At 43.3% G+C, this 10,527-nt stretch overlaps 1 protein-coding gene across 1 annotated transcript; it reads right to left on the bottom strand.

The window, feature by feature from the left end:
* Window positions 1-6,147: 6,147 nt before the first annotated feature.
* On the bottom strand, window positions 6,148-9,404 carry DCTN6 (dynactin subunit 6; the record flags this gene model as incomplete). Its single annotated transcript, XM_088465275.1, has 5 exons — window positions 9,143-9,404; window positions 8,631-8,695; window positions 7,840-7,945; window positions 7,450-7,538; window positions 6,148-6,195 (listed from the first exon to the last, which is right to left on the bottom strand). Coding segments are annotated over exons 1-5 (346 nt in total), but the record flags the coding sequence as incomplete, so codon positions are not given.
* Between the last annotated feature and the right edge of the window lie 1,123 nt (window positions 9,405-10,527).

Genomic DNA, 10,527 nt, shown 5'->3' with positions numbered 1-10,527 from the left:
AATAAAAATGAGTTCCTCTCTGAGCCGAAGGAAACATAATTACCTCCTGGAGGGCCAGGGCCTTGATAGAGTCTGATGGGTGACCTGTACAAACACATTGCTGTGGAGGACGCCTCAGAGAGGTGAGGAAGTACCCCTGAGAGACCACTTCTCGAACCAGGCGTCTGTTGTGGTTTGATGCCAAGAGTCGGAAGATTGAAGAAGTAGGCCGCCCACCCTGGGATCCCCCAGGAGGAGCCCGCCTCATCAAGCAGAGGGTTTGTCATCAGACTTGGAAGCTGGACGTTCTGGCAGACCAAGACTGCTTGGATCGTGGCTTGGTGGTCTTGTGAGAACTAGACTTCCTGGGAAAGGACTGTCCTCTTCCCTTACCCTGGGGGCGAAAGGACTGAGAAGAGGACAGCCTTGGCTTAGGGGCAGCTGCTGATAGCAGAAAGGCAGATTTAGAGGCTGCCATGGTAGCCACAATTTTGTCCGCCAACAGCCTGTCTCCAAAGAAAGGTAAGGATTCAAGTGCCTACTTGGATCCAATGTCCGCCTTCGAGGACCGTAGCCAAAGGACCCGGCGGCCAACTACTGAGGTCAGGGTAGATAGAGAAAATAAATATATATATATATATATATATATATATATATATATATATATATATATTTTCTCTGTGTGTGTATATGTGTGCATGTATGTATGTGTGTAACATACATCTATCTATCTATCTATATATATATATATATATATATATATATATATATATATATATATATATATATATATATATATATATATATATATATATGAGATGTATGTATGTATGTATGTATGTTACACATATACATACATGCACACATATACACACACACACACTCTGGGGAGTTGTAAGGGCAGCATTGTGACAGTCTGAAGCGACCTAAGGATACTCCAGACGGCACTGCTGCATAGATTCTGGCTGCAGGGTGCCATTCTAGGCACACTGCTAGCCAGATGAGGCTAGCAGAAAAAAAGCTGAGGGATTGACCAAATGATTCTGGGGCCTTATACGGCCCACGGGCCTGAGGTTCCCCATACCTGCCTTAGAGGCAAGGAGTCCAGTATCCAACGTAGCTTCTCCCAAATAAGAGGCCGCTTCCTGAATATGGGAGATGTAGGCCAGTTGTTCCCTGGTAGTGTCTGATGGCAGGCTCTCTTCCAGTGCTTCTGCCCATCCTTAGCTTTAACCACCCAGGCTGCAGCCATAGCCGGCCTAGTGATAGCGCCAGAAAGCGAGTAGACAGACTTGTTTCTAATTTTCTATCTGTGGCATCCTTAAGGTAGGATGTAGATGGTAAAGGCAGCGTAGAGCTTCTGACTAAGCATGCCATATGCAAATCAACAGTGGGAGGGACTTCCCACTTAACACACTCCCTAGTAGGGAGAGGGTAAAAAGATGCCAGTCTTTTTGGGGCCTGGAACAGTTTGCCAGGCATACCCAAGCTTCTCCAATGACCTCAGTGAGCTGTTCTGATTGAGGGAATTCAGCCTTAACCACCTTTTGACGTTTAAACATCAGGGTTTTAGGCTTAGGGGCCGGTTCATCATCCTCTATATTCAGGATCGATTTAACCACTCTCACTAAAGAATGGACATCCACTGTTGAATGATGGTTCTCCTCACCCCAGTGCGAGAGAACATCATGCATCATCTGCCTCCTCAGATGATGCGTCAGAATCCAAAAGCTGGGTGGACTGAGAGGATGACAGTGTCCACCCATGTGCTTGGTGGCTAACGGTCTGTCCACCTGTAACCTTTGCCGATAGGCGGCAGACGTTTGAGCCCTATTCTGAACTGAGGGCATAAACATCCCTCCAAGGAGGATGTATAGGAGGTACCGACATAGTAGGCTGTAATAGTTGTGGATACCCCATGGTGGGAGTGCAATGAGGGCTGATAAGCCGGTCCACTAGCTGCGTCATAACCTGGGATATGGAGGACACCCAAGGTGGCTCCTGGATAGGAGCCAGTATGGTGGACTGGGGAGGTGGTACATAACAAATACCAAAGGTAACAGGATGGTCTGTGTGTTAACTCAGTTACAATCTTTAGCTCCCAGGATGCACTGGGTCCTCCTCCATATATACCCCGCCCCTGGCTGCAGGCACTTAGTTGTTTGTTACCAAGCCCAAGGCAGGAGAAGGAAAGAGGAGAAGGAAGGACAATTTTAAAACCAGAAACAATCAATGAAGAGGGAATAATTGAAACACAAAAGAAAAAAAAGATTACCCAATATCAACCAGGTGCATTAGGGTGGGTGCCCTGTGAACCCTATGGACCTCGAAGAAAAAGAGTTAACAAAAAGTGTTTTATACCATAACACTCATTTTCTTCTTCGAGTTCCATAGGGTCCACAGGGGTTACTTTGGGGATGTCCAAAAGCAGTTCCCTAAAGGGTGGGGGACGCTCCTGTTTAGCCGACAGGAGAATCCGGCGCCCAAAGGAAGCGTCCTGAGAGGCAAAAGTATCAAAGGCGTAAAATTTGAGAAAAGTATGAACGGAAGACCACGTGGCTGCCTTGCACAATTGTTCAGCAGAGAAAGTAGAACGAAATGCCCACGATGGTCCCAAAGATCGAGTATAATGTGCTGTCACTGTGTTTGGAACAAAGAGATCAGCTTGTGTGTAAGCCTAAGAAATCATCATACGAAGCCATCTAGCCAGAGTCTGTTTGTTAGCTGGCCAGCCTCGCTTATGACAGCCTTACAAACACAAAAGATAAGAATGAGTTGGTACGATCCACGTAGATACAGAGGGCGCATACAACATCCAGTGAAGCTTCACCTACAGGAGAGGTCTGAAGACAGGAAGGCTGGAACCACAATTTCTTCATTTACATGAAAACGGGAAACTACCTTAGGAAGGTAACCCGCCCTGGTATGAAGAATAGCTCTATCCTGGTGAAAAATCAAAAAGGGAGAGCGACAAAGAGAGGGCAGAGGAGATAGCAAGAAGAAAAACCTGTCTTCGCTGTCAAACATTTAAGGTCTACTGATTTCAGGGGTTCAAATGGGGGAGCCTGTAGAGCCCTGAGAACCAAAGACAAATCCCACGGAGCTACCAGAGAGACAAAGGGAGGCTGAACCCTTAGAACACCTTGATAAAAATGTCCTAACATCATGCAGAGGCAATCCTTTGCTGAAAACAAACTGACAGTGCAGATGCCTGAACTCTCAGAGTGGCCCGGCAGAGACCCAGGTCTAAGCCTAAAAACTTCAGGATCATATTTTCTATGACTACACCACTGAAAATACGAGTGCCAAATTCTGTAATAGATGCGGGCAGAGGAAGGCTTTCGTGTGGGGTTGCTTCTCAGCAATGGGAGTGGGTTCACTCACAATTTTGCCTAAGAACACAGCCATGAATAAAGAATAGTACCAAAACATCCTCCAAGAGCAACTTCTCCCAACCATTCAAGAACAGTTTGGTGATGTACAATGCCTTTTCCAGTATGATGGAGCACCTTGCCACAAGGCAAAAGTGATAACTAAGTGGCTCGGAGAACAAAACATCGAAATGTTGGGTCCATGGCCAGGAAACTCCCCAGACCTTAATCCCATTGAGAACTTGTGGTCAATCCTCAAGAGGCAGGTGGACAAACAAAAAACCCACAAATTCTGACAAACTCCAAAAATTGATTAGGCAAGAATGGGCGGCCATCAGTCAGTATGTGGCCCAGAAGTTAATTGACAGCATGCCATGGCAAGTTGCAGAGGTCTTGAAAAAGAAGGGTCAACACTACATTAAGTTTATGCAAAGAGTCAATATTTGCATAAACTTAATGTAATTGTCCATAAAAGCCTTTGACACTTATGAAATGCTTGCAAATTTACTTCAGTATACCATAGTAACATCTGACAAAAAGGTCTAAAAACACTGAAGCAGCAAACTTTGTAAAAACCAATACTTGTGTCATTGTCAAAACTTTTGGCCATGGCTCTATATGCAATAGGCTCTTAGTCAACTACGAAAAGCAAAAAAGCTTAGTAGGATATTGAGCTCTGTATAACCTGTCCACCAAAGGAGAGGTATACAGGGAGACTGACCAAAACTCCTGAGATTCGCAGCTACAGTAGAGCACCTGAAAGTGGTCTCTAGGCGTCTCATATAGGAAGGCAGGGAGGAGCAACCCAGACGCCCGAAAACCTCGTCTCTGGATCGGCGTCTGGGCTGTGGGTGGGGCTGCCGGGGAGAGGCTACCTCCTCTAGGCTGTGTCAATCCACTGGGCGCACTGGCTGTTTACATAGCCGCCGCCACTGTCCCCGGCACCAGATTTATATGCCCTGGTGATCTAGTGGGAGAAGCAGTTGTCCCCGGTTCCCCACTACAGCAACGTCTGGCTGGTCTACACTGCCGGAGGCATGGACTGCCACGTGGTTCCCCGCAAGTTCCCCGGCTGCAGTCCCATAGTTCAGTCAAGCTCCACTGGCGCCCACCACAATCACCAGTTCCCTCACTGGTGTTGCAGCGCTGGCAGATGGAGCAGCAGCACGGGCGTCCATTCGAACGCCTAGCACTGCTTACTCATTGAAATAATATTTTTTTTTTTTTTTTTTTTTAAAAAGCAAAGTTTGGGACTGCCCAAGCAAGTCCCCTGTCTACAAGGTGCACTGATCCTGCGCACTAAACAAAAAACTAAGTGCCTGTAGCCAGGAGCAGGGAATATATGGAGGAGGACCCAGTGCATCCTGGGAGCTAAAGCTTGTAACTCTTTGGTGCCTGAATCACTCCAACCACATACCCCAAGGTAATTCCTGTGGACCCTATGGAACCAGAAGAAGAAATTATCTTTTATATCAAGTTTAATGTAAAAGAAAACAAAAACTCTCATAGGGGCAGATTTAAAATTAGCCGAGCACCTCTGCCAGGAGCTATTCAGTTACTGACGCTCAGTGCGCCCAGAAGGTGCACTTAACGCAATAATTTCCTCGCAACTTGTGAGGCTGCGAGGGAAAATCTGCATTAAGGGCACCCTCTGAGGCCTAAAGCGCAGGGTAACCTATAGCCTGAGCACTTAACCCATTAGCCACAGGTTTACTGCGCAGAAAAATTGACTAGTAAATGAATAGCACCAGGCATGAACAACCATCGATGGCATTATAGTATAGTAGTGTGTATATTAATTTAAGATAGGAAGTAGGATATCCAAACTTGTAGCATAGTTTCAGAATAGTCCCCTTTCTCAGGCTTCTTTTTAATGTGTCCAGAAAGGATCTTATGACCACAGATGTACTGCCCCTCGCTCTACTAATTTATGTGTCTGGCATCAATATGAGGGCATTCAATGTATAGCTCAAACAGTGGGTAGGGGTCACCGCATCAGCATTATGTAAGGGTAGATGCACAAATCAGGCTACCTTTTTATCACAAAAAATTTCTAGGTTCAAGCCAATCAATCACTCTCTTTTTCAGACACAAGTGCACATTGGAGATTTGATAAAAAGAGCAAAAGATCAGAAACAATATGTTACATTTCTCACTAAATTATTAACTGTGCAAAAAGCAAATGTTTAATAGCTATAGCATGGATGCAAATAGTAGCATAATATGTTGTTATCATTAGACTACAAATATTCATGAGATTCATGTATTAACTGCATCAATCAGTTGTAGTGTACATTCTACACGGCTGTAATGCTGCATACACACGTAAAGATTTTCTGTCCAACCATCCAACTAGTTGATTGGTTGGAATCAAAATCTGGTAAGGTATGAAAGCAAATGACAATCAGCTCCCAAACGCTGGAAAATGGACAAAAATGTTGTTTGAACAAATTGTTTAGATCAAACATTTAACAAACTTGTCGGACGACCATTTTCATCCGTTTTCTGGCATTTAGGAGCAAATTGCTGATCATCAGTTACTCCCACACGTTACCAGATTTTCATTCCAACCAATCAAGTAGTTGGATGGTTGGACAGATAATCTTTACGCGTGTACCCAGCTTTATACTATTACAGCAATATACAAAAATAACTAACACTTAAAAAGGTACTATGAGAGCAAATACACCATTAAAGTAAGATCATCAACATTAATTTGGTTTTAAAGATTGCTACTGAAGCTGTAATGAAAAACACATATAAGCAGCACAGAAATATAGCAAAATGAAAAGCTTACCTTTGGATTCAATAACATTATTGTCCCCCATCTTCATTGCCTGGGAATCTAGATAAGGCCATTAAGGTCAAGATCAAAATGCTAATAAAAAAGCATAAACACAGTCCCAACTCTAATAAAATCAGAAATAAAGTGCAATAAAGAACAAAATATATAGCAAAGCAATTGCCAGTTAACAAAAAATTATGGTTGGCACTAAGAACTTTGATGATAAGTCTACATAAGCAGGCGCTAAACACATTAACTCTGCACCCCAATGTTTTGAAAAATGAATAGTGAATACTGAACCCCATGTAACAAGCACCCATGTTATCCAATGATTGTAACAAGAGGTCACCGATTGCCCATGGCCAATGAAATTAACCCTAGGAAGTAAAGAAGCATAATAAGTGAATAAATCCAATTGGCTTTACTGATTGTCATTTATCTCTACGTATACAGGAGGGAATTCAATTAGCCGCAGGACTTACTGCAGGGTTTTAGCTCCCAAGGTAAGTGCCTGGAGCTATTCAATTACTGCAACTAGTCACAAGGGTGCACTTAACACAGTTTTCTGCTTGAGCCCACCTGAGGTACAAACAGAAATCCACGTTATCTAGTGCTTCCAGGGATAGTTGCAGGTGGTAACTGCATAGTTCTGGAGACTTAACCCAGGAGCTATGGTTAACTAATTGAATCTAACCCAAAGTATTTGAAGACAGATGGCAATCACCAGTCTTCTTTTATACAGGTAATCAATGCCTGTATTAATCAATTAAATGGTAGACATTTCGGTCCAGTGGGATCCCTCTCAAATCCTCCTTCCTACACACATTTCCACATAAGTATGCATTATGTCTCGGTGTTACTTCTACCAAAACTGGACATTTTGTAATATTAGCCACTTTTGAAGGACCCTCCCAAAATATAACAACTTGTAAGACCAAGAGCTATTAACCAGTTACACCACGGCTTATGGCTCTGGATGATTCAACCCATCCACTACTCCTCAAAGGAATGAAAGGACTGGGCAGATTGTAACACTTAGCCTTCAGCTGCAGCCACTTTCCCTTATTTAAGTAACAGGGCTATTCCACAGGATGGGCAAGCCATTTTCTAGAAGAGGTTCAGGTTATATTAAGGGGGCGTGGTCTAAAAATCAGACAACATTTTTGTAGTATCATAATTGTGCTAAATTCCGGGGTAAAACCACACCCTTTGGATTAAGCCTCTATATGCAGAATACACAGTATTATAAACATCACTAGAACTGCCTCAGATTCTGAATGCATTTCTCAAGGCCTGTATATAGTAAAAGGATACAGCTTCCCACTTCAAACACATTGTTGGTACCGATGATCATGGCTTTTGGCTCCACATTTTCTGCATCAGGTGCAATGTTTTCAGGTAAACTGCAAATTACATTAATAAAGTATATTCTCGGATTGAGTGGTTACTGACTAGCAACAAACATATAGCCCTATGATAAATACCAATAAAGCAACAAGAAGATGGGTCCAGTAAGGAAATCAACACATTTCAAAAGATGTTCATTACAGTTAATGGCAACATTCATAAAATTCCACAGAAAACAATCATCTGATTAGTCTAGTGTGGTATACACCCATAATATCAAATGTTATGAGTTACAGCACACACAGACAGATTAATTGAAAATTCTTCCCATTTCACCCACCAGGTATAGTGCATTACCTGTTTCTTATAAATGCCTGCTCCTCTATCAAGTTGCCTTCACCAATAATGATCGGGCCTGCTTCAGCATAAATGCGAACTTTGGGGTGAATTACAGTCCTTGGTCCTAAAAGAAATCAAAACAAAGAAAAGAAAAAGAGATTACAGGTATACAGTAGGATCTATTGCCCAAGCTGCTTGGTATTTACAGTTTTCCAGATTAGTGTTTTTATATATACTATATTACTTAAATATTAACAATATATCTTTCCCCACACAGAGGGGAATATTTACCAAACTCTTTTGCCGGAAGTCCCACAAAATCAAGTAAGTCTTGGATGTAAGGAGAGACAGGAGCAGATCTCTCTTATCTGCCTGTTGCATTTCACAAATTTGCCGATCACATTCAACTTATGATTGTGATTTGCAAATCTGTGAAATTTAACATGTATAATTTTACTGATCGCCCGACGGATCTGAGAACATCGATGGCTGCCAGTCAGCATTTCCTCTGTGTTTCCGATTGCGCAACTTTTTGGTAGATGTATGGGGACCTTAACACGTTCTGTTTATCTTTTGGAGAGTGATCCTTTGGGGCGGTCTGATGCACAGGTGCATTACACTCAACGGGTCCCAAACTGGAAGCAAAGTGATAAAGATCACTTTGCTTCAGTTCTAACCATTCACCGGGACAGGGCTTTTTTGGAGGCTCTGTCCCGGAAACTTCAGAACGGAGAATGCAAGTGGTAAATTACATTAAGACTTAGTGATTAGGGCTGATATTTTTAAACCACAACCGCACTTATACTGACCTATTGTGACATCCCCTTTAATTTCACTTTCCGCACAGACAACTGCTCCTGGAGCTATTTTCACACTGAAAAGACAACAAAAATTTAAATAACAGTTTCAATTTAACATAATGCATGTTAGCAGCTATACAAGGATACTGTGACTTCCTCCCCAGGGACAGCTGATAATAGGTTTCTTTAAGAAAGTTTATACAAAATGTTATCACGATTTTCAGGGCAAAAGAAAAAACAGTAATTGTGTGCAGGTATGGATATCATCATCATCATAAGGTTCGTAATAACAGCAATCACAAATCAATTGGTTATTTTTTTAATAATCAATTATAACCAAGTGGATTATGTCACTGGCGTGGCACTGAAACAGTAAACACAATATTTACAAAACACTGATTGCCGGAAAAGTACATCTATCCCTGTACAGTATATATAACACAAGGTGCTGCTGTAATGCAATCCCCTATTGCTCTTACAAAAAATGTATAGGTGTATATATAAGCACTGTCATATGTTACCTTTTTTGCAGCTGTGTCTGTCTGATCAGATCCGCCATTTTTAGGGAAATGGATGGATGATGATTCGGAAATAGTCTTAGTCCCCTGAACAAGATCCTTCGGCATTAGCGAAAGCAGGCAAGATAAGTCGATTGCAATGCGGAAAAAAAATGGTGGAACGCGAAAGAAACTTGGTGGAGCGCGGAAGTACGTAATCAGCGCTGCGACTTGAAACAGTGAGCGAGTGAGTAACGCTGACCGTTACCATGGAAACTCAGCGCTCTGTTTACATTTGACAATTTTCCTATGTGAGCCAGGGATGAGGGAACCATACATGTTTCTCAAGTGAAAAATGCTTAGTTCCTGGACTTTCCTCTTAATTTATGATTGCCGTCACCTGTGATGAACTAGTCAATTGATAAGAAAGGCGTTTCACGAGTGGTGATGGCAATCATAAATTAAGAGGGATGTCCAGGAATAGAGCATTTTGTCCCTCCTGAATTGTGTCATGTTGGGAGGCATGTTATAATAAGAGCATTGTGTCTATCTGTTTGTTCCAAGTTGGCACAAAAACTAGAGCCAATTTTCATTAAAACTTCATTTTGCAGTGTAATCTCCTAGAAATAAACTGCAGTTTGTTTCATCTCGCTCCATCAAGTTAAAGCTGGGTAATAACAAAAACATTTATTGACATCATTAATACAAGAGATAGGTGTGGCACCATGCGTGACCGGTAAGGGGGAGAGTATGCTTGCATACCCTCCCGATTCAGCCGCTCCCGGCCCCCAGGGAGACAGGCTAGCCTCCCGGCTGACACCACCCCCGCTGTAACGAGAAACCCCCGCAGCAGGGGGGGGGGTGACTCGGTTCACGCTGAATCCAGTCATTTTGGCCCCGCACTCTGCTTCATAATGCCAGCAATCTCGGCATTGTGTAGCGGGGGCGGGGCCAAAATGATGCGATCATGTGGCCACTGCCCACAAATACCAGGTAAGCTGTCCAGCCCTGCCCCCTTGTGCCGGCTACGCCCCCTGCTGTTGATCTGGCTGTTCCCTCCCGGAAGGGTCAGCCAGAATGTCAGCAACCCTGGGGGAGAGGTGCTTTGGGCCTGTGTTCACTTGAATAGGATAGGCTACATAGCAGTCTGTGCACAGGGCAAACAACAGTGACATTGGTGGGAGTGGTAGGTGAAGGTGCTGCTGCCACCAGTCTGTATAGCGCTGCTGGTCCCGTGGGCCACTCCCGCGACAGGGCCCCTATGCAAAGCAATGTAACTACAACACCTCAAATTAAAAAAATGTTGGCGAACTCTCGGGCAACAGCTAGTACTATATATGCTAGTTATCATTCTTGATGGAAAATCTGCATACAGTTTTTTTTTATTATTACAGCTTTGAATCAAGCCA

This window comes from Taudactylus pleione, unplaced genomic scaffold, assembly GCF_031769625.1.
Source record: "Taudactylus pleione unplaced genomic scaffold, aTauple2 ptg001954l, whole genome shotgun sequence".
Taxonomy (NCBI): Eukaryota; Metazoa; Chordata; class Amphibia; order Anura; family Myobatrachidae; genus Taudactylus; species Taudactylus pleione.
This window is presented reverse-complemented; position numbering and strand designations above follow the sequence as displayed.